Genomic DNA, 24,951 nt, shown 5'->3' on the forward strand with positions numbered 1-24,951 from the left:
GTTCACTTTTCAATATATACATACTTATTAAACCCAAAAAAGTGGCAAGGCCCAGGCTAGGGCATCACATCCCGTGAAAACAGAGCTGAAGATTCGCAGCCAGATTTCATCACTGTGATTTACTGAGACTGGGCGATCAACCCATATCAGGATTTATTTGATGTTTGCAGGGAAAAGAAGGTCTTTTTTCTGTGGAATCTGAGCACAGGCACAAACTGTTCTTATCTGTGCTTTAGGAAGGCCTTCTCCAGGCCCAAATGACTTTCATAATTAGGTGTAATTATTCTTGTCCTTTGTCCCCGCCACCAGCATGAAAGTAAGTCTTTAATCTGAGTGCCACTAGAATGGCAGAATAATGAGGTCACCTGGCTTAGCAGCTAATGGATAAAGGTAGAACCCTTTGTTCTGATGATAATAGATGGGACAATGAGACAGGAGAAGCTTCTGGGAGAGCATTTACAGGACTCTGGCTGGTGTGTGTTTTGCAAATTAGGTGGCGATAGAGAGTGAATTTCCTTCAGCTCCAGAAGCAGCCTGTTTCTTGTGTCATCCTGCTTCACGAAGGTCTCCCCACATCCCTGCCTACAGTCCCTGGGCCCCCACCTGCCTTACCTTGCAGCAGTGTATAGAAGGCACCTGAGGCAGACAGGTTGGTAGTTATGGTGACATCATCCTTGCTGGAGGTCTCTACCTGGACATGCACCGAGCTGTCTGTATCACTTCGGAAACTGCTCACCTGGCCGGTAGGGAAGGTCACATTTGTCAGGCGGCCAAAGCTGTCGTATCTGAAAACCAAGGGGTGGCACTGAGTAACGGAAATATATTGGTGCTAGAGCTGGAAGCTGGCACGTTCTACCCCATGCCATAGCTCTGCATGTTCCACTTCGCTTTCCAGTTAGGGACATTTCCATGTCTCCCATATCGCCTTGCCCAGGGCTTACCACATAGTTTTCAGGATAAGCTACCACCTGCTGAAATCAGACTGCAGGCAAATGATTTGCCTCTCTGAGTCTTCCTAAGCCAGAAAATGAAGATGACAAGCCCTGACCAACTCCAACTCGTTCTGTAGCTGTGGAGAGCATGTGAAAGTGGCTAGTAACTATAAATGAATATTCACGCACAGTGGTGGCCTCGACAAGAGGTCCGCCCCAGGGCTCAAAGCTGGGGAACTCCACAGACATGACGTAGTCAACACTGACATCTGAATACCCTCTTTGAAACCCTCAAGAACTGGTTATACAGGTTTTCCCTGAACAACATGAAAGATGGGGAACTATTTCTCAGGAGCTTCCTAGGATGCTACAGACCAGGGAGAAGGGAACTCTGAATTCAAATCTACCCCATAAGCAGGTTAGACCTCTTCCCATCTACGATTTCATATCTTGCACTGAGCAGCTATGTATCTGCCACTCTCAGAATGCACAGCTTTGTTCTGCTGTGGTCTCTCTGAAGCATTATTAGTGTATTTTAATTCTCTTCCTTATTCTCCTGACAATAATAAAAGTAATACCTACCATTACTGAACACCTACAATGTACTAGGCATGGTGTAAGTTGCTTCCCATACATTCTCTCCTTTAATCCTCACAACTAGACTCCATTTCACCCAAGAGGAAACTGAGGCTCAGAAAAGTAAAGTCACTCGCTCAAGGTCACACAGCTATTAAGTGTATTTGAGTCTCAATTCAAACTCACACCTCAATATTTACAAGGCACCATCTGCCTCTCTGTCTTCAGAGAACCTTTCTAACCAATTCCAAGTTCCTGTTCCTTTCTGTGGCAGGCATATGTGGTTGGGAGATGGCAGGGAGAGGGCAATTAACAGTGTAATTATTATTTTTAATTAGGGGCAGTTGAGGTGTAAAAAAGTCAGGCCTAAATAGCATTCTTGCACTTGTGTGTGAATGGTAAAATGCTCTTCATCAAGGTGTCCAGTACTTCTGATTTCTGCTCAAGCTCGAGGTTGCAGCATGGGTCCAGCTGTGTGTATCTCCCCATGTCCTTTGGGTTTCCCTCCTGGGACCTTTTTAACTCCTCTTGGGGGTGAAGATAGCCTCTGGGCACCTGAGCATTTTAACAAATGGTGAAGTGAAAGGTCAGACTGCTCAAGTTCAGCTCCGTCCTGGCTCTTCCCTAATTCCTTTGCCTGGACTCTGGGTTCCAGCTGGGACTCCTGGGTCCTGCGGCTTTTGGGGTTTTGGGGGAGACACGGAGGTGAGTCTAGGCAGGACTTAGCTGAGCAATTTTCTGCTCAAGGTCAGACTTGGGAACTGGCACGGATACTGCTGTTTGCCAAGTCTCTCTGCACCTGTGCCTGGTTCTGATCATGGCACTTACGCTGAATGGTCAGAGTCCCCCTGCTGCCTGCCACGGAGGAGGCACTGGTCAAGGTCTTTGGAAAGAATCAGCTGGGTCCTTAGCCCGAGACCTGGAGGAAGGGCCAATGGGCTTTGGAAAGTTGAATCTGTTGCTGGAGTCTGAAGAAGAGGAAGGAAACCCTGTCTGGGATGGCAGGCAGTGCAGTGACTGCTACCAAACGACCTTAGGCGTGGGATGGCAGGACAAGGCTTGGGGCTGGACCAGCCTTTCAGGCTCTCCTACAGGAGCCTGGAAAGCCTGCTTCCTGTCATGACTTCTGGCTTTTCTTCCTTAATACTGAGACACTCTGGCCTAGAGGAGGGGGAGGGTGTGGGTTCAAACCTGCCTGGAGGACTAAAGGGTCTGCAGTGTCCCCTGGAGCTGGGTAAGGAAGTAATTCTGAGACTGTTCCTGGGAAGAAGGGTGAGTCTCGAGGTAAAAACCTAGAGCCTTGTTGTTAGGCCTCTCTCACCTGGGGAATACTTCCCAGAGCTCTGCTCCTTTTTACTTTAAGAGTCTGACATTCTTTTTAATCCTTTATGGCTGCTGGGTATTTAAATAAGAAAGAAGTTCACAAAAATGTTTACAGTGGTTATCTCTGGGAGGTGACTCATGAGATAGCTCCCTTATGTGTCTGCTCATTGTCTGATCATTGTCTGCTTGGTGTGTCTGCTCATCTTCTTCAGGAGGCACCAGGAACCGAACCTAGGATCTCCCATGTGGAGGCTGCTGCCCAACTGCTTGGGCCACATCTGCTCCCTGCTCATTGTGTCTGTCTGTTGTGTCTGCTCGTTGCATCTGCTCATCTTCTTTAGAAGGCACTGGAAACTGAACCCGGGACCTCCCATGTGGGAGGTGACCATCCAACTGCTTGAGCATCCAACTGTTTGAGAAATTAAAACCACCTGTAAGGAGTGGTGGTTTTAATTCCTTAATTTTATACTGTGGTGGTTTGAATTGTGGACCCCAGTTTGGACGTGTTCTTGGTCTGCATTCTGATATATGTGGGCCAATTTTAATATCTCTTCAGAGTGTTTCTTTGGTCAAGGTGTGGCCCAAATGAATCAGGTTGGGATTTAATCTGGATTCCTGCAGTCTTTTATAAGTAGAGTGAAAGTCAGAGAGAAGCCATGAAGGGCAGTCGGAAGCAAGAAAGTCAGTGGGCCCAGGAAAAGAAAGAAGATGCAGCCATGTTCACTGTCATGTGACAGAAAAGCCAAGGACCAATGATTGCTGGTGCCAGGCCCAGAACGCCAGTCTCCTGGGAGCAGGCATCACCTCGCTGAGGCCCCAGGGCTGGACTTCTCCTAGCCTCAAAGCCGTGGACCACCAACCACCTGGCATTTAATCCAACCCACTGCATGGTATTTGTTTTAGCAGCTAGGAACCGAAACATGTATTTTATACTTTCAAAACTTTCTATGATTAAAGTGGATTATTTTCATAATTAGAAAAGTGCTATGACAATCCAAATAATATTATCATGCCACATACAGGGAGCTCACGAGTATGGCCATCGTTGGGGAAGAAAAACCTTTTAAATGACTGACACTGATGGGAGAATTTCATTGATTAGACAAGCTACCAATGACAATTTTCTGGCCTTTTCAGTAAAATATTACTTGGGTTCCTTAATTTCTGAGCCAAAAATCAAGATCCCAGAAACTGGTCGTTTAAACTGTACCTATGGTTCAAGATCATTCTGAGTGTTCTCAGATCCTGGTCCATCTTTTGAATCAGCAGGAGGACCTGCTTCAGGCCAGCGGTTTCCTGTGCCTGGCTTGCTGCTCCAGTCGGATTCTGTGAGCACCTTTTGTCCACACACTGCTCTTTTCTAGTGAGCTTACTTACTCAGACAATCTAATTTCCTGACGTAGCCGGATACATGAGGTTTTGTTATAGAACGCATGATACTTAAGAAGCAGTTTTGGAGTCTTAAAGATAGGAATAGAGAGTTTATTGATTAGAGGTCAGGTGCTACCTCAATACCACTCCTCATCAGGCCTTGCTCAAATGTCACCCCTAAAGCCGTCTTTGGACTCCTGGGGCTCTTCTCCCAACGACAGCCTCTGCACTGCTCTATCACACCATGCTCTATTCCAGGGCATTGTAATAGCTGGTGTATCGGTCGTCTTCCTCTTCAGACTGTGAGCGCTTGAAGTCAGAGACAGGCCTTTGCAGCCGCACAGCTGGGGTGTGAATCTGGATTCACACCACCCAGCTCCCACCATCTGCCAGCAGTGTGAGCTGCAGGACTGGCATTCAGCTCACCTCTGCTTCCCCAGCACTGGGACTGGCAGGGAGAAGACAGGCAGGAGATCTTGGTGGAAAAACGAAATGTGTGATTGAACATGGGAGGTCTCTTTCCTGCTCCACAGAAGACAGGCCACCATCCATTCACACGCTACCACTTGCAGCACTTGACAGACGCTCAACACACAGTAGGGGCATGGTAAACATCTGCTGAGTGCACAAATACGGAAACAACCACTCTCATGAAATGATCCTTCAGCAATCTCCATAGGAATCTCCCCAGAGTACCAGTCTCCTCGACAGAAAGAGGCTTTGCAGAAACGCAGACAATTGTAATTATTTCTGAAGGTAGCCTATAATACATAATTAAATTGATCCCGGAGAAGATACAATGAAAAGGCCCCATGCCTTCAAGATCTGGCTTTCATTTTAGAGGAGACGGCCAAAAAACAGTAATTTCCACTCCTCACATTTTCTATTAGAAGGGCTGAATGTCTTAATTAAATGAACATCCAATAGAACAACCAATTTATAAAATTTTCTTGTCTCTTTTACATTCATTTCGGTGCCTTCCGGAGCTTGAGAAACACCAGTGGGTCCATCTGCCGCTTGATCAATACCTGTGATTATCCCATCACAAACACCGCTGCTTCTGACTTTGCCTGGGAAGAACTGGAGCTGCCCATCCTGTGGCCCCTGAACGCCTGTGCCCTGTGGGTCCCCTCCGTGAACCTTTCAACCCCTGCTACAGACCTGCTAAGGGAAGGGAGCCAGCGCCCACCCAGCAGGGGGTGGGCTTGCAGGGAGAGCTCTCTGCCTGGGCTCCAAGTGGCTGCTTCAAACCCCTGCCCCGTTACTGGCTGCCTTCTGGACAACGGCTTACTTACATCTGTTAGGGCTTTTCTTAACAATGGGAATACACAAAGCACTAGCAAATCATCTTTCTTTCCAACCAAGGGGAGTGAAAGGAACAGGTTGGGATGAGGAGGCGCTTGGGGCCAGGCCGTTCAGGCTTTGGACGGAGGCTCTTCCACTTGGCAGCAATGCGAGCCTCAGCAGTGCCACGGACTCAGTTCTGTTTTCCTCCTGCTGACTTTTTCATTCAAGCCCCCATCACAAAGGATTTTATTTCAGGCAGGTACATAACTTCTGTGAGCCTCTGTTTTCCTCTCTATAGAAGGAGGATGAAAATACCCATTTCACAGAACCTGTGGGAAGATTAAAGGGGGGCAACCATTTAAAATGGGACCCCAGCTTTTTACCAGGGCCTGCAAAGCCCCGTGTGGCTGAATGTCAGCTCCCTGAGGGCAGGGACTTTGTGGTGGTCACTCGTATAGCCCAAGAGTCAGAAGTGCCTAGCCTAGACAGATGCTCGGTAGCATGAGTGAATATCGGTGGAATGACCAAACTCCTTCCTGGCTCTTCCCGTGTCACTCTGAACCCTGTCCCTCTCTATCTCCTCCATTCTTCTACATCTGCTTCTGTTCCCCAAACACATCCAGCTCGCTCCATGCTTGGTGTGTTGCACTCACTGATCTTCTCTCTGATCTTGGTATTCAAGTTCAGCTCAGATGTTATCACTAGAGCAAGGTGTTCCATCACCACCCTTTCTAAAATAGATAGGCCCCACTCTCTCCATCACATTGTCCTATTTTATTGTCTTCACTTACTTATCTTCTTTATTGGCTTACTGGTCTACTTTCTTTCTTGCCTATAAGCACCATGAGGATGGGGATTTTGTCTATATTCTCAGTGCTAGAGGAGTACTCAGCATGTAGACAGTCTCAATACGTATTTATTGAATGCATAAATAAATAGGTAAACCGTGGATATTATTGTTGTTTCATCAAGACATGGACTGAAAATAACAAAGAACTCCACTCCTTTTACCTCCCCACCCCATGTGATGAAGGAAACGCTCACTAATATTCACAGGGTACCTCTTGGGTGCCAAGTACCCTGCTCGTCAGCAGCCTTTTGAGGTAGGCATTATTATTATCATTTCACAAATGGTGAAAAACTGAGGCTCAGAAAGGATAAGTCATTTGTCTAAGATCACAGAGCCAGTGGAGAAATACAGATTCAAATCCAGGTCAGTTTGACCTTCATGTCTGTGTTCTTTCATCAAGCTTCCCATAAAAATGGTGCTGTTTCAATTCAAAACGTTGGTGTCTGTCACTGTGTTGAAGAAAAAACTTTAGAAATCTCAAGTGGGTCAAGCAGACTGACAGTTTTCTCTTCAAGGTGCCACCATTGCAATTGACTTTGTAGCACTGCTGAGCTCCCATTTGAGGGCTACGATAGAGATGGCCAGATGATGGGCTTTTCGTTATTCCCTTCCACTGACTTTTCTTCACTCGATTTTTTCAAAGCATCTTTGAGCACAGTGAAGGAAAACACATAAAAGATTCATACAGTTGCTGTGAATGTGGCTCTCAGAAGAGGACTGCTAAAGGGTATATTCCCACACACTGCAAGGCTTTCTTCTTTACACTCAATACTTCTTCTCGGGCCACTTAACATGAACAGCTGGTGAGGAAAATGCCGGATTGCCTCTCTGATCATAAACTCTTTTGGTCAGAAAATAAAGATTTGATTTTTATGACTTTCATCTTTGTTTCAATCACTGCCATCAGCCATAGGAAGAAATGAACTCTGCATCCCCTGTGAGTAGAGTCCACAGCTCATGGACACACCAGTATTCCCTTGGCCATAGGGCACGGTAGGAGCTGGCATCACTGTGTCATTAGCTACTCCAAAACTGTGTCAGAGCCAGGGTACTTCCTGGCTCTGCAATAAAAACGTGTGGTGATTGCCCATTGTCTATAGAATTAAGTGCCAACAATGAGTTGTACGCTTCAGGATGTCCGAGATCTGGTCACCCTACTTCTGTAGGCCTTTTCTCTCTCTGATGTGATACTTTTTTTTTTAAAGATTGATTTATTTATTTCTCTCCCCTTCCCCAGCCCAATTGTCTGCTCTCTGTGTCCACTTGCTGTGTGTTCTTCTGTGACAGCTTCTATCCTTATCAGTGGCACCAGGAATCTGTGTTTCTTTTTGTTGTGTCATCTTGTTGTGTCAGCTCTCCGTGTGTGCGGTGCCACTCCTGGGCAGGCTGCACTTTCTTTTGCACTGGGTGGCTCTCCTTACGGGGGCGCACTTCTTGTGTGTGGGGCTCCCCTATGTGGGGGACACCCCTATGTTGCAGGGTACTCCTTGCACGCATCAATGCACTGCGCATGGGCCAGCTGCACACGGGTCAAGGAGGCCCGGGGTTTGAACCGCAGACCTCCCATGTGGTAGGCGGATGCTCTAACCACTGGGCCAAGTCTGCTTCTCTCTGATGTGATACTTGAGCCAGTGAATCTGGGAAAAAGTGCTTAGGATTCAGGGCCTGAGGCCTGGCTCTGTATACTCCACGTGCAGTGCCACAAAGCCAGGGAGTGCCTGTGCTGACTGTTCTGTTTTCCTCCTCAGATCCATTGTCTGCCCTTCCCCGTGCCTGGAGAGGCAAATCCCCACAGACTGCATCACTGGGGCACCCTTGAAGGTGGTTTCAGTAAATATCTCTCCCTTCCTCCTCCCTGGCCTTGCCCTTAGCCTGTGGGATGGTGATGACCATTCACTGTTTTTAGTGTCTGGGTGCCTCGCTATCCTTTCTCAGCCCACACTCTGTAAGAGGTCCCTTCAAAATGTTTTTGTTGAGTATAGAATTCTGAGTTGACATGTTGTTTTTCTTTCAGCACTGAAGATGTCACTCCACTGCCTTCTAGCTAGCATGGTTTCTGATGAGAAGTAGGCTGTGATTCTTTGTTCCTCTGTGTCTAATGTCTTGTATTCAAAATTTTTTCTGTCTTTTGCATTCAGCAGTTGAATAGGACATGCCTAAGGGGATGTGAATATGCGCATATATATATCTATTCTAAGTATTATTTTCAGAGCTTTTGGATCGGTGGTTTGGTGTCTGTTATTATTTTTGGATACTTCTTGGCTATTATTCCTTCCAATATTTCTTCTGCCCTGTTCCTGTTCTTTTCCTGAATTCCAGCTGTGTGTATCTTGGACTGTTTGCTACAGCTCTTGGATGCTCAGTTCCATATTTTTTTTCCCACTGTTTTCCTCTTGGTGTTTCATTTTGGGTAATTTCTACTGAACTAGCTTCTTCCCTTGGTTGTGTCAAGTCTACTAGTGAGTCCATTAAAGGTATTCTTCATCTCTGCTATTGTGTTTCTCGTTTCTAGCACTGCATTTTGATCCTTATAGTTCCACTCTTTTTTCTGCTTAAATTACCCATCTAGTCTTGCATGTTATTTACTTTTCCCATTAGGGTCTTTCATAGTAGTTATTTTTAATTCCTTGACAGATAGTTTCAACATCTGTGGCATTTCTTTTTTTTTTTTCCCTTAAAAATTACAGCTTTGAGGCATTTTATTATAAAAAGTTGGTAATCATATACATAAATTTACATGAACTTAAAATTCATTATATATTTACTTCATTTTTTAGCTTGACCTAGTAAATCTTTAGCTCCGTTGACTTTGGCTGCTAAGTAAGGAGGTGCTCCCTGGTCTGGGTGATTGAAGAGCATAATTCGTTGATGAGCATCTCTTATTCTTCCTTTCCTGGCAGTGGGGCTTACGCCTCGTACTAAAGCTGCCTCCTGTTTTGTCCTTTGGGCTCACACCCACCTCTGTAACAGCCACCAGTGAAGGCAGATTTTGGGAGACTTTTAAAAACTTGTTTTACTTGCGGTTCCATATGTTTCATGGCTTCATTCCTGCAGCAGCAACGGTCAAGTGCAGCTGCTACCACTGCACTGGCCATGGCTCCGGGTGGGCTCCCCTGCCTCCAGCAGGAGCGTGGTTCATCCAGCCCAGAGGCCGCGGCCGCCCACGCCGCGACCAAAAGCAATGCACACACCTCCAGCAGCTACAAACCGCCCAAGCACCGGCAACTTCTGTGTCATTTCTGACTGTGGTTCTGCTGATTGTTTTGTCTCTGTGGAGTGTGATTTTTTCCTTGCCTTTTCATATATTTGGTTGAAAGAGGGACAACTTGTGAGGCACAGTAGAGACCGAGGTAACAGTTTTTATGCCTCAAAATGGGTAGGACTTTCCTTCTGCTAGGACTTTAGTGAGAGGGTTTGGGTTAATCTGGTCAGGAGTTGGGCTGGGTTTGAAGTTTGTTGTTGTTACGGCTGCTCTCTGGGCACCAGAGGCTTAAACTCCTCTACCAATACCTTGTGTTTAAGGCGGGAGCTGGTTTGCCAGAGGATTTTCTTTTTCCTCAACGTCTACTCCAGCCTCAGCTTTTCTCTGTGTGGCTCCTCAGGGAGGGCCTCCTTCTGCACTTGTGTCTCTCTTATCCCTCCACCAGCAGTCTCCTGAAGTTCCTTGCTGCAGCTTTTTAGCTTGCCAGTGGGGTGTGGTGAGGGCATTCTCTGTCCTGATGCAGCCTCAGTTTTCTTCCCCCCCCATATATATTTTTTTGTCTTTATTTTTTTAATATTACATTAAAAAATATGGGGTCCCCATATACCCTCCACCCCCCTCACCCCACTCCTCCCCTCATAACAACAACCTCCTCCATCATCATGAGACATTCATTACATTTGGTGAGTACATCTCTGAGCACCGCTGCACCTCATGGTCAATGGTCCACACCATAGCCCACACTCTCCCACAGTCCACCCAGTGGGCCATGGGAAGACATACGATGTCCGGTAACTGTCCCTGCAGCACCACCCAGGACAACTCCAAGTCCCAAAAACGCTCCCACATCTCATCTCTTCCTCCCACTCCCTAGCCCCAGCAGCCACCATGGCCACTTTCTCCACACCAACGCCACATTTTCTTCGATTACTAATCATAATAGTTCATGAATAGAATATCAGTAAGTCCACTCTAATTCAGTTTTCAGTAGGCATGTGTGCCTGGCTCTGGGAGTGAGGCCTCCTCGATGCTCCTGCCCTTCTTGGGCTGTACTTCTGGGTCCATTACATATTCATGCTACTCTCCCGGGAGTGGTAGTAGAGGTTTTTGCTTTTGATGGTTTGTTTTTGGTTTGTCTCAGCTGCACTGTTCTCAGCAGAAGGATAGTGTTTGTTGCCCTTCTCTTCACAGATTAAGGCTTTGTTTACATATGAGAGAAAAGGTGAGAAGGATCTGGGGGCAGCAGGCAGATTTTGGCGCCTCCCCCCATCACAAGGGACACGTTTGTTCGTAACTCTCTCCCCATTTTATTCTGTGTGTACCCTGTGGGGCTTGCGGAGAAAAACCCTGAAGAGCGTGTGGACTCCCCCAATTTCTGCCAACTCCAGGGGCTTCACACTCTTGCCAGGGAACATTCAGCCTTTACCAAATTGCCAGCCCCTCTAGCTGAACTCTTCTCACTCGTGTCTGGTTGCATCTACCTCAGTTAAGCTGGTACTTCCATGATGTTTCTCTCTGCAGGAGCCTGTCTCTCCGTAGCTTTGAGCCAGTTGTTGGCCCTCTAACCTCAGAGAAGGAGTTCAAGACAACAAATTCACCATTTGTCTGCCTTTTTCACTGTAAGGTTGGGAGCGATGCTCTTCCCAGCTCTCTACCTCCCTGCGCAAAAACTGGAAGCCCAGTTTCTTCATTTGAACCGTCTGAGCTGAACTGTGTCTCCTGCTGAGACGCCTACTGATGTTGCTGGAACTGGACTGGAGTTTTGCATTTTTCCCACTACATCATATTTTTCCTTCTTTATCTCCCTGCCCTTCTGCATGTTTATGGAATACCTACTAGGTGGCAAGCCTGAAGCTTTAGGCAGAGGAAAATTAGTTAGTGTCTGAAGGTTTGCAGTGTTCAATAGTGTTAGCATTACTGTGACAAGGGCTGCTGCCGGGGACCCCGGGAGGCCACAGCCACTTTCCCTGTGGAACTCCAGGGAGGTGCTCACGCCCAGGCACCAAGCCAGCTCTGCAACCTGCCTCATGCTCACCAGGCTATTTTAATAGCCAGCCGGTTCCATCTGCCTAGGAGCCTAAACTTGAAATTACGATGCCACACGTTGGAGAGGATGACTGCATTTCAGACTCCTTCGAGGTTTCCTACCAGTAGACCTGCAGGCTGAGGCATTCCCCAGGAGCTGTGACCTCTTAAAGCACACTGCTCTGGAGTGTGTGACGTTCATGTTAGCTGCATTATTTCATCTGCCGTGAGGATCAGTAAAGCCAACTTAAAACTTGTTTCAGGAAGAGCCCGTGACACAGGCAAGCACGGGCTGGTCTCTCCCACCTCCTCCCCACCCCCCTTGGTAGGGAATGCTGTTGGGTTGGAATCCACTGAACCTTCTCAGGGAGCTAAAGGTAGAGAACTTATTAGGGCAAAGGTGCATTGGCAAAATCTGTCCAAATTCTTGCTAAGAACAACCATAATGATAATACTACCATACCCTTCCTTTCGGGGAGCTTCATAGTTGGCAAGTATTATCACTGTCAAAATTATTATTATTTTTTGATCCTCACAAAAGCACTGAAACAGAGTAAGGTTGGGATTATTTCTGTTGAGACTTGGGTCTAGAAGCCAGCCTGCCCCTGAGGTCCACGGCTAACATCAGGGAGAACGGATATCTGGCATGTGTATTTTGTTTACAGTCTGAGCTGAACCTTTTGCCGTGGTTCATTCTGCAGGCCATTTTCCAACCTGTTTTCAATAGTTTTAGGGACCTGACACCATTCCTAGCTCATGCCTTGATCCTTGATCCGACCTGCTACTTGATTCTGCTCTTCTGCTCTTAACCAGTAATTTCTACCTCAATGACAACTTCTGTCTGCCCCTGACTAGGTTCTTCACAGTAATACCTTTGACAACCAATCAGCATTTCTGCAATTACTGCTACTGCTTGTAATAATCAATAAAAACAACAGTTACTATCATTTGAGTACTTATGGTGAGTCAGACACGGCGCTTTCCATTAAAATTTTGAACCTCAGAATATCCATAGGAAATGGTTACTACTTTAATCCCTTTTATACAGATAAGGTGCAAAGAACCTGGAAAAACCAGTGAAAGAACCAGGACTTGTGTTCTGGCTCTGCTACATCTTCACTTGTGATTTTAGGTTAGTTACTGATTTTACCTGTGACTCAGTTTCTCTATCTGAAAATGCGGATGATAATTCCTGTCATCTCAGGTTGCTGTGAAGATCAAATGGGAAAAAGCCTGGCATACAGTACCTTTGCAAAAAAAGTGAGTTTCCCTTTTTATTTTGGGGCTTTTATCTTCTACTTCTGGTTTTCATCAATAAGGTTCAACACTCCTTTTCCTGGGTACTGTGATGGAGTAATTCCAAATGCCATTTTATGAGAGGTGATTGTGCTAACTTTGCCTTCATTATAAAACATCAACTTGCGGCTGTATTTTCCATCAGGGAAAGAGAGGGTGCGGGGACAGGGTCCTTTCTGGTAGAGGTGTAGGAAATGGTTTTAGATTTCAGGGCTGGTTGTGAATAATGGTTGCAGTGATGCGTAAGCACTCTGTTTGGGATCCGAGGGAGTGACCTTGAGAACTAATTGAGTGTACAGACATGCTTGAACAAAGAAACCCCTGTATGGGCTAAATAATGTATATGGGATTTCCATGGGGAAATGGGGAAAACGGAATTATTTAGTGTATTTCCATTTCAATGAGTTAATCAAAATAATTGCTGTTTTTCTGGATCTTTGTCTTTTTTTTTTTTTTTTTAATAATTAACAAGGCCGTTGTTTGGGGAAAGAATTTAGCCAGTGAACTTTGTACAAATTGCTGTGACATTTTTCAGCAAATTATACTTAAAAATCTATTATAGATCCTTTTCCTTTAAATTCGAGACTGAGAAACTGATGCCTGATCAAGCTTGAGAAAAATTTATGGTTCAAAGATTCAAGTTCATTTGAGATTAACACACTCAGTGGGGATGTGACGGGGGCAGTGGGGTGAAGCAGAAAGAGCATGAGCTCTGGCGGCAGCAGACTCGGGTTGCAATCCCTGTTCTGCCACGTCCTCACTATACAATGGGGCGAATAAGCCTCTCTGCGCCTCAGTTTCTATTTCTGTCAAGCGGATAGTTATGAGCCACCTTCAAATGCTGTGGTGAGGATCAGACGCAGTAACGCCTGCAAGTGCTCTGTGCAGTTCCGCCCTGTAGCTGACACTCAACAGGGCTACTTCCTTCCCCATCTCCACGTCACTACCTAATGGTCACATAGCCTGCAGTCTCAGATGTCTGGAATGTAGCCACACCTCAAAGAGAAAACTTGAAAAATTTAAGTAGAAAAAAAGATGTTACAAAATCTCTTTACTCAAATCCCTCCTAGAGGAGCCCCTCGGCTCCTCTCTCTTTCTCTTACTGTATATCTGTATACACACACAGTTGGTTCTCGTTACTCGGGTTCGTTCTGTTCTATAGAGTTGCCACCAACGCTGATTTAGTGAACGCGGAGCCATGGCTCCTGCGGGAAATGCAGCGTTAGGTTCCTGCAAGCCCTCTGGCCACATGTTTGTCACCTGCTCAATACATAACCTTGCTTTACACGTGTTTCTGCTTAAAGACACTGTGTTTAATATATATTGTTGCTTCATTGGCGCTGACCTCACGGCCCACAGCACCGGAGCTCGGGCCCGCTTGAAGCTCACGTAACACGTGCGCTCTCCCAAGGCCCGGGGCTGCCTTCTTGGGCTGAGGAACACTCGACAGAGCTTTCGCACTATGCTCGAGGCCATTTCAAACAGCAGAGCCACGAGAGCAGACCACGGAGACGCAGAAAGTGTGGCACTAAAATGTACTGAGGAAAGGACACCTGTTTACAGTGTAAAAGCTGAAACCAGAGGGCAGAGGGCCACCTGTTCAACCCCAGCCAGGGAACACGCCTGTCCAGGGACTCAAATTTTTCGCTGCTCTGTGCATGTCAGCAAATGACTCCCAAAGTGGCTGCAAGAATTGATTTGGGAGTTATGAATAAATTTCACTGAGTAGGTGAATTCACGAATAAATACAGAATCTGCAAATAATGAGGATTGACTCCGTATATATTCAATTTTGCCTAGGACCATAACAAGCTGAGCTTCTGGTTCCCTGGCCATATACTTGAGAAGCCTTGCATTGGAGGAATAGTCAAGTGAGAGACTAAGGGGGGCAACATGACGGGAACAAATGGGGACACGATAGCTGCGCTGGGGAGGGGGACGGACAACTATGTCAGGTAAACAGGTAATAAAAGAGCAGCTTAGAATCACTTTGGGCAGTGGCAATGGGCTCTGCACCCTCATCTCTTCACTTTCTGGAAGTTAGCTTATTATAGCATAACATGTAATTGTTCCTTAGTAATGGTCCTAACTTATAAAAAGAAAGGTTACATTATGTCGGTATAATGTGCTTGAGAAGGGAGGCATGTAATGTACTTTATTCCATCCAAAATGGTTAAAGTGCAAAATTTTTTTTTTTGAAACTTGAAGATGTGACCTTTGGAAAATTCATTCACATGGAATTCTTCCTTCTTCCATCGCTATATTTCTGGACAGTGGTCATATTGAAGAAGCTAGCACTTAATCAAGTACTTTTCATCTACATCATCTCCCTGTGGTAGGCGTGGCGGGCATCCACTGTTCTCATTTTACAGATGTGGGAACGGAGGGCTAGAGAGATTAAGTCCATGGAAGGACTGTGATTCAAACCCAACTCCTCTGACTCCAAAGTTTATGCCTCCTCGGCTATACCATGCTCCTTCCCAGGAGAAAGCATCTGGCATATATGAACGTGCAGAACATATTAGGGTCATGGTTCCCCTCCCAAATCCTAAATGAAAATGAAATACATGTAAAAATTAATACTCCATTAATTCGCCTCCAAACCCTCAATGTGTGCATCTGATGAAAAAAGAAAATAGTATGCCTTAGCTTGATACTTACTCGTAAAATGTTGTCCATCCATTTTCATTGCTTTTGGTTGCCAGGAGGCCAGAGTTGCCATGGTACGTCATCATGGCCAACTCGTGTCCTTGCGTGGTCACGCTCTTGAGTGCACTGTTGGTACCCATGGTCACCCAGTATACCTGGCCGTCCGGGACCACCAGCCAGAGGGGCATTCCGGTAGAGTCCCGGCGGACGTTCACCATGTTGCCGTTGTTGTCTGTGATGAGCGTGACATCGCCGTCCCCCGTGTAGGTGAAATTGTACAGGTAATCTCCTGTGGGCAGGCTCTGGGTGTAGAGGTGCCTGCCACTGGTATCGAACAGATAGAGCTCCTGGTCGACTGGGGAGGAGAGCTCATACAGGTTCTGGGTGTTGAGCACGGGCTTGTTCTTCCTGATGAACCGAATCCGGATGTTCCCGAGGTCGGCCACGTAGAGCTCCCCGTCGGCACACACGGCCAAGGAAGAGGGCGTATTCAGCTTGGCGTCCTTGGCATACCCATCGTCTCCAGAAAAACAGTCACAGTTGGCGTCATTTTTGCAGTCACAGCCACTAGGGGCCCCGGCCACAAGCGAGATCTCCCCGCTGGTGGTGACCTGCCGGATGCGGTTGATCTTCTTCTCGTCGGTCTCAGCGATATAGAGGACGCCGTTGTGTGACACGGCCAAGGCCGTGGCCGACTCCAGGGTTGCGTGGATGGCGACCTTGCTCAGCAGAAAGTGGTCGATGCCGGGGACCTGGCAGTGCATGGGCCTCCCGGCGACGATGCGCACCTGGTGGTTTTCAGAGATTTGCAGGACCACGTTGTTGTCGAGGACGTAGAGGGAGTTGTCCATCGGGTTGATGGTTAGGTCCGTGGGCCACTCCAGGCGAACCTGACAATGGAGACACCGACACTCAAATGACTGGCAGGACGTCCACCACTAATCCCACACCCTGTACAGCCCGCAACAGTGTTGCAAGTGCCTCCATGCGCAGCAGCCCATCGTCAACAGTGGAGTGGTGGCCCCGATCGGAGTGAAACTGCAACAGCTGCCCCGAGACATCTCTTGGTCTCCACTAGACTGACATGGTATGAAGAGGAGAGCAACAGATAGTAGGCAAGAGTATAGACTTTGGAGTCAGATAAGCCTGGGTTCAAATCCCAGCTCCACTACTAGTGGTCCTCCCTGAGCCTCAGTGTTCTCATCTGTAAAACAGGAATGCTAATAGTACAGAGAGCCTGGCCCTCAGTAAGTACTCAATTAATGATAGCTAGTGGTACGGAGGTGAGAGGGAAAGCCAGATGGACCCTGCAGGATGAGGTAAGAGTTGTCTAGAGGTTTAAGAAAGACTCTTCATGACTTTTTGATATGATACATGTCAAATCACATGAAGAATGACTTCTCAGTTCTTTGAGGTTATGGATGAACACATGGCTAGCTCTTGGCGGTGTAAAGACAAAATAACCATGGCCCCTGCCCAAGAGTTCCAGGCCAGTGATTCTCAAATCTGGCTATACATTCCAATTACCTATGGAGAGTTGAGAAAATATTGATGCTCAAAGCCCGCCTCATAAAAATTAAACCAGATTTCTGGGTGTGGGGCTCAGGCACCGGCATGTTTCCAGAGGCTTCCAGGGTGAGCTGGCTGTGGGGCCGGGACTCTCAGCTGGGCCCTTGCTCCTTCAAGTGGATCGCAGACCGGCAGGTGGTTAGCAATGCGGCGGCAGGCCTCCCCCGACCTCCTCCGTCAGGCCCTGCAGTTCAGCAAGATCCCCAGGGGATTCCCACGCACACCGAAGTTTGGGATGCTCTGCTCTAGAGTGGTTGCCGGTGCCACAGGGGACAGGTCATCCAGGAAGGGATGAACGAAATTGGCAATGGGAACTGGGTGTTCAGAGAGCCTGGGATCAATGCCTGGACCTGCTCTGAGCGAGGCCGGCCAAACTGTCAGGGATGAGCGGCGAGCCCTCAGGGGGCATGCAGGGGACGGCAGCTGGACGTCTCTGAGGTGAGGCCCGTTTTGTTCAGTGGATGTGGAGTCTGAACTGTTGGGGATTTCACTCTGGGAGGTGCTGGCGCCAAGGGGAGCCCTTTGCAATCGTATCCCCAAGAGGCCTCGCCACACCACCCATGAGCTGGGGGCAGGGAAGAAACCAGTGCTTGTGCTGGCAGGTGCTGCCTCCAGTTTATTTGCTACCCCACCCTAAAGACTCACGGCTTTAGGTCTCTGAGCCCCCTACAAACTCTTGGCATTTAGCCAAATGCGGGGCTTACTTAAACAAGTGTAAACCTTTGGATCAGAAATTCCTCTTTTAGGAATTTACTCTTGCACACAGTTGCCTACAAGGGTGTTTATCACAGCCATTTTTAATACTGCTGACATTTCCAAAGACAGAGAGTCTGCTGAATAAATGTGAGGATATTCAGTTCACCCATAACTTAGGATACTGCATGTAACCATTGAAGGTGATGCTATCGATGGCTATTAATGGCCTGGGAAAATGTTTGCTACTTATTAAGTGAAAAAAGTTGGATATAGAACTGTAAGCACAGGGTGAACCCAACTGGGTGAAAATACAATCAATTAGGTTATGGAGGGAGGGATTAAAAGGCTTGAGGGATATGCACTAAAATGTGAATAGTTCTGGGATTAAAGGCGATTTCAATTTTCTTCTTTGCGATTAAATTTTTTTTACATTTTTCATATGTGTGGTTTCCCAATGTAAAAAGAAAGCTCAAAAAATTACAGCTCTGGAGATAACTACAGCTGTGGCTGTAGCTAGCTAAGCTGTGGCCACCTCCTCCTGCCCCCTTCAGCTCGGCCGTGTCTTGGGAAGGGAGGGCCCTTTCTCGTTTCTTCCAGCAGGGTCCTCAGGCCCGCTTCCTGATGCCTTCTTGCTCTGCCCCCCTGCCCAGGCCCCTCTTTTCTGTAAAGGTAGCGCCTGCAGACACTGCAGAGCCACGTCCCACCCCTGCTGCCTTCACACTTCCCAGTGCTCCCTGGAGCACTGCGTCACGGCAGCCTTTGACTCCGTCAAGAACACAGTTTACTCTAAAGTGACAGGGGGATTTTCAATTTCCTCAAACCTATTTCTTGTCAACACTGGCTGCTAACTATGTTGTGCCCTCCGGTCCTGTGGCACCTGGGGGACTGACTGGCAAGCCCTCTCTGCCTGTCATTATGAGGAAAAGAGGGCTCCCAGCTTGGGTGGATGAGGACCGGGGAGGAGGGAAGGCAGCCGGGCAGGAGAAAGGGAGAGGAGAGGGAGGAATGAAGAGCCAGTGGTGCCCGTCTCTCTTGCTTTACACCCACGTGCACAGAGGCACCCCGGGAAAGGAGAAGGAGCACTGTGCATGGAGTCCAGCCTCTCTCTGCCACAGCTGCCTGTGGGATGATTCTGGACCGGACCAATCACTTAAGCGCCTTGGATTTGGCCTCCCTCTTGGTGGTGATTGCACCAAGGCCCAGTTTCCCCACCGCCAAACGAAGGGACTAGATTTTGTAATTTCTTAGGCCCCTCCAGCTCTCACACTCTATGGTTGACCCAGTGTGGGACGGCCCTCCCTCTCTCCTGTCTTCCCAGGGCGTTCTCTTCCTTTATTAAAGCCCTCTGAGCTGACTGCCTTGTTGCAGTTACTTGTTTTCAGAAATGAATGACTACGTGAATGAATATGTGAGTGGATGGCGAATGGTGTAGGGAAAGCAAGGGATTTGGAGCCGGGATGCTGTACAGCTTATCCCAGTTCAACAATTACTAGATGTGTGGCTCTACTCCAATTTCTTTTTTTTTTTTTTTAAAGATTTATTTTTATTTATTTAATTCCCCTCCCCTCCCCTGGTTGTCTGTTCTTGGTGTCTATTTGCTGCGTCTTGTTTCTTTGTCCGCTTCTGTTGTCGTCAGCGGCATGGGAAGTGTGGGTGGCGCCATTCCTTGGCAGGCTGCTCCCTCCTTCGCGCTGGGCGCTCTCCTTATGGGTGCACTCCTTGCGCGTGGGGCTCCCCTATGTGGGGGACACCCCTGTGTGGCACGGCACTCCTTGCGCGCATCAGCACTGCGCATGGCCAGCTCCACATGGGTCAAGGAGGCCGGGGCTTGAACCGCGGACCTCCCATGTGGTAGACCGACGCCCTAACCACTGGGCCAAAGTCCGTTTCCCTCCAATTTCTTACATACTTTGAACTTTTTTCCCCATATAGAAAAGGGAGTAATAAATATTACATAGGGTAGTTGTGAGGCTCGACCAAGGTCATGTATAAGGAAGTTCTTTGTCAATTATAAAGGAAACTAATATTTACAGCATATTACCAGCTGCCAGGTACTGTACTAGGCAATTTATGTACACAATTTAATTTAAAATATTTATTTCCACATCCCTGATGGAGCTGAGCATAGGGCTCTGCATTTATAAATGGAATTTCCTTCCCTGAGCCTCAGTTTCCTTATATAAAAGTGAGGATGATAGTATCTGCCTCGAGGTATTATTGTGGCAGCTAAATAAGACAGGAGACGTCACACTCCTCTCTGTATACCCATTTCTAATGGAGTGGCTGGCATGGAGGGAGTTCTCAGGAAATTGCTTTGGCCCCTAAGTACAGAGTTCTACCCTGGGTCTGTATGGCCACACCCTGATGAGCTGAGAACCAACCCTGTTTTTAACAGGTTGCAACATCTTCCTGCTCCTTCTCTATTCCTCCTTCTAGTTTCTTCTCTGGCGTGGTCTTTGCCTCCTCCCAGGGCCTGGTTCAAGATCCTGGGTCCCCCCCTGCATTCTTGCCTCTGAGCTTTGCTCGTGTAAAAGGCCCTCTCTTATCTCACTGGTAAATCTCCCCTGCTCCATGTGGGACTGTACAAAGGTAACAGAGGGAGCTCGGAGAAGGAGAGCCAGGAAACCCTGCACATATGTGTAGGTAAAAATACATGTCTCTGTCAGAGTAGCTGATGAAAAGAATTCCATGCTTAGATTCAGACCAGAGTAGTGAGGGCCAACGGCGTAGAGATTTCAGTCCACGATTTCTGAATCTATATATGGTCCCTCCCAATCCCCCACTTTATGCAAGGTATCTTTCAAGACTTTGATCTGGCTGCTTGGCAGTACCTCTACCTAAAGTTAAACAGTTTTCCAATATGTTGATTGAAAATTTTCTGCATCCTGCGCCGGCTGGTTGAGGGCCCATTCTGGGGAGTGAAAACACTTGTATGCACCTCCTCAGGCCGTGGCAGCTTCCTGCCGTGCAACTCAAGCTTGCTCACAGACTGGAGAGGGAAACTTACAGGCCAGCATGGGGAAGCCTGCCAAATTGGAAAGACAAGTGGCAGAGAGCGGATTCCATTCTGGAGCGTAACAATCACATTAGCCGGTGCAGATGGAAACGGTACCAGCCTCCGACAGGGAAGTGCTGGTTCCAGCAGCAGCAGCAGCCACCAGGCTCTGTGAAAGGGGCTCCATGAAAACACGCTGAGAAGAGAGGCAGGCATGGCCGGGGAGGCCACCTCCCAGCCGCTGCTGTCTGCTGCGCACCTGGGGAGCAGGTGCCACAGTCGGCAGAAAAGGGCCTGTTCATGTAGGTTCCCCCCAGAAAAGGAGGGTTTGAAAAAGCTAAGTGTGGCTGGAGCGCAAGTTCATGTAATTCAAGACTCTTGATTTCCCTGGTTTCTAATGTTGGCGAGAACTTGGTTAACTGATTTAGCTCAAGCCAGACCTTGCCAATGGATCTAGTGATAAAGCACACCTCCCTTGCCAAGTCGTCATGGCATGCACCAAGACGTGCTGAACAGCTAGGCACGCGTGTCTCTCCCAGATCTACGCTGACTGCCAGGGTCCATCCGCTGAGGTTCTGATTCTTGGGCGTTGTATGGGAAGGTCCCTTTCTAACTGGCCCGAAACCATGCTTCCAGTTTCCACTCCCGCTGCTTCCTTCCAAGAACCCTTGCTCCCACACTGAATTTTCCAATGTTCCTGGAATGTACCAGGGCCACTAATGTATTTGTCACTCTGCCCATGCTGTCTCTTTTCTTCCTTGCCACCAAGCAAACCTTTACATGACCTTCAAAACCTAACTCAAAGGGAGCCCTAGAACACATGTTATATCGACCCCTCCTAAGTGCCGAGCAGTGTGAGGAGCCTCCGTGTGCTGTTCCATGTATTCTCAGAGCAATCCTGCCTGTTGCTGTGAATTATTTCCACTTTATAGATAAGAAAAAGGCGGCACAAGAGATTTCGGAAACTTGTCCAAAGTTACTCAGCTAGTGGGTGGCAAAGTTAGGATTTGATCAACCCATCAATTACACAATAAACACATACTGGTTGCATTCCTCCTAGGTGCCAGGCACCATGATTTCAAGCTTCATGCAGCTTACAGTCTAGCAGGATAATACACAATGTAGGGGAATCGGACTGGCCCAGTGGTTAGGGCGTCTGCCTACCACATGGGAGATCCGCGGTTCAAACCCCGGGCCTCCTTGACCGGTGTGGAGCTGGCCCATGCGCAGTGCTGATGCGCGCAAGGAGTGCCCTGCCACACAGGGGTGTCCCCCACATAGGGGAGCCCCATGCGCAAGGAGTGCGCCCCGTGAGGAGAGCTGCCCAGTACGAAAGAAAGTGCAGCCTGCCCAGTAATGGCGCCACCCACACGGAGAGCTGACACAGCAAGATGATGCAACAGAAAGAAACACAGATTCCCGTGCCACTGACAACAATAGAAGCGGACAAAAAGAAGAACACGCAGCAAATGGACACAGAGAACAGACAACTGGGGCGGGGGGTGGGGTGGGGAAGGGGAGAGAAATAAATAAAATAAATCTTTAAAAAAAAATACACAAATACAAATACTTGTCTTACCAAAGGGGGATTCAGCTGGCCATGGATTTTAATCCACACTGTTTAAAGCTCCTTCTGCTGGGCTGCCTTTGAGGCTTCCTGGGGCCCCACTACACCCTCGCCTCCCTCTGCCATAGCACTTGGTACCCTTGATGGTGAACTCCTAGAGCAAAGGGGCTGTGCCCTGTTCCTCTTTGTATCCTTAGTGCCCTTCCCAGGGCCTGGTGCCAAGTGCGAGCTCTTCAAAGGCTTGTGGAGGGTGTAAATGAATGACCAGCAAGCTGGCTGGGTGACGGGGCAGAGGATGAGCATGCACGACTGAGGGCTCCAGCAGGCGACGCTTTGCTTTACCTGGGAAATATCCATGACAGAATCACAGCTGAGGGGCCGGGCTGATGTAAGATCGTTGGAGCCCAGCAGAGTGGAGATGATCCCATTTTGATCCACGCGCCTGATCATGGTGCCATCCACGAAGTAAATCAGCCCAAACTTGTCCACCGTGATGCCTGGGGGAGGAGAAGCCCCAACAGGGAATTCAGCTACCCTGATGATAACAGCACAGCTCTGCACAGTTGTTGTATTTCCCTCTCCATGACATGATTAGATCCGCACCAGAACCCTAGGGTGGCGGCAGGAGGACACTGATTCTCATTCCCCTTTTAAAGACGAGGACGCAGAGGGCCAGAGGCTGTGAGGGACTTGCTCAGAGCAGGGACTGGAGCCCCAGCTTTCAGATTGTCCAGGGCGCTGGCCTTTGACCCCTGCTTCCCTGGAGTTTTTGTCTATCACCCTAGCCACTCGATAAAACTGAGTTCAGACCTTCCGAGGAGTTGTTAAATACTAGAGGTGGTGGTAGGGGGCTGTTCAATATCAACAGCATGAATTATTTAAATTAACCTACTTCTGAGGACCTGTAATTTTAATCATCAGATCCCCTTCCAGGTAACAATTTTCCTTTTCTTCCACGATAATCCTCTGTGTTTTTCTACTCTTACCTTAGTTTCACTGGTTATTACAGAGTATGGAGGCTAAAAAGAATCCAATGATTCCTGTAGAGAATAGTGTTGAATTTAATTTTTTAAAAAAGTTTCACTATAAGAGAGGAGTCAGAATCATTACTGACCATCACCTGCTCCACTCACCAGACTGTCCAATCCTTTGACTCTCTCCTTCACTAATTTGTGTGATATTGGGCAAGTGGCTGGGCATCTCTGCATTTATTTTCTCAGTTGTCAAGTAAAGAGATTGTTCTACATCTGTATTTCTCACACTGGGCTGTGTATGAGAATCCCCTGGGGAGCTTGCTCAACTGTACCCCTTCAGAACATCCCAGGTGGAGCCTGAGCGTATGTCTGTATTTTGATAAGCACCTCAGGTGATCATGAGACACACACGAGTTCAAGAACTGCTCTACTAAACCAGCACTTCTTCATCAGTGGTGCGTGTCAGAATCACTTGAAGATTTTTTTTTTCCCCCAAAATATACCTGCTTGGCCTCACTCCTGGAAGTACTAATTCAGGCGGTGGGTGGGACTGGAACCAATCCATGTTTCAAAGTCGCTCTTGGGTAATACTGAGTTGTAACCCTGTTTACAATCGCAACAGTCAGACGTGCCCTGACCCAACTGCGAGCTGCCTGGGGTGCTGGGGCTGGGGGACAGAGGAGATGTGCCCCCGGGGGTGGGGATAGGGGCGACAGAAGCCTGAGAGGGGTGACATAAAGGAGGTTCTGGCCAGTTGTGCTCTGTTCGATTTTCTCTGGGGAAGGAAATGGAAGAAGGGGTCAGAAAAGGCTTCACAGAGGTGGAGATTCAAAATGAATTAGAAAGCTTTCCAGTAGTATAACTTTGTGTCTTCATCAGTGAAATGGGGATAATGTATCTGAGTTGGAACAGTTAGCCCTCGATGATGATGATGATGATTTATTTTTTTTTTAGGAGGTACCGGGGATTGAACCCAGGATCTTGTACCTGAGAAACAGGTGCTCAACCACCGAGCTACACTTGCTCCCCAATGAGTTGGCTTTTTTGTTTGTTTTTAGGAGGTACTGGGGATTGAACTTGGGACCTTGTACATGGGAAGCAGGTGCTCAACTACTTGAGCTACATCCGCTTCCAGTGATTACTAATAATTATTTTACTGGTGAGAAAGTGGCTATCACTTTGTGGATTCCAAGGCCCTTACTTCTGAATCCCACCTGTCTCTGACTAGCCAGCAGGGCGGGTTTAAGATACCCAAAAGTCTCCGCATGAAAACCTGCGGGAAAAGAAGCTGTTCCTTCCGTCTCTCTCCTTAGGCTGTTGGGCGCTGGAGAGTGATTTCAGAGGACCAGGTGGCCCCAGGGCTGGGGGAGCCTTTATTTCAGCCCTTCCTAAAATGTAAGGTAATTACATTCTTCAGTACCAAGACAGGAGTTTTCTTGTCTGCCCTGCTAGCCCTGTTTTCCTCTTTCATCTGCTAGGACTGATGAGAGCGCCATGAACAAGCGGGCTTCTTGTTTACAAAGTTGGCTGCACAGGCTAATAGAAGTGATCTGTCCCCTGATTAATGACTTCATTTCCCTCCCTTTTGTTGTGCTAAATAGATGGACAGCTTTTCTCCCTGTTGCAAAGTGGCTGCATA

The 24,951-nt window shown here is 47.8% G+C and overlaps 1 protein-coding gene across 8 annotated transcripts in view; it reads right to left on the reverse strand.

The window, feature by feature from the left end:
* Positions 1 to 24,951, reverse strand: part of TENM4 (teneurin transmembrane protein 4) — an 801,291-nt gene that overhangs the window by 26,088 nt on the left and 750,252 nt on the right. For all 8 annotated transcript variants that reach the window (XM_058306052.2, XM_058306055.2, XM_058306053.2 and 5 more), the window contains 3 exons: positions 22,681 to 22,835; positions 15,524 to 16,401; positions 613 to 785 (listed from right to left, as the gene is read on the reverse strand). In XM_058306052.2, coding sequence (XP_058162035.1) covers positions 613 to 785; positions 15,524 to 16,401; positions 22,681 to 22,835 — 1,206 coding nt within the window. The remainder of the gene's footprint in view (positions 1 to 612; positions 786 to 15,523; positions 16,402 to 22,680; positions 22,836 to 24,951) is intronic.

The sequence above is a fragment of the Dasypus novemcinctus genome, chromosome 10 (genome assembly GCF_030445035.2).
Source record: "Dasypus novemcinctus isolate mDasNov1 chromosome 10, mDasNov1.1.hap2, whole genome shotgun sequence".
Lineage (NCBI taxonomy): Eukaryota > Metazoa > Chordata > Mammalia > Cingulata > Dasypodidae > Dasypus > Dasypus novemcinctus.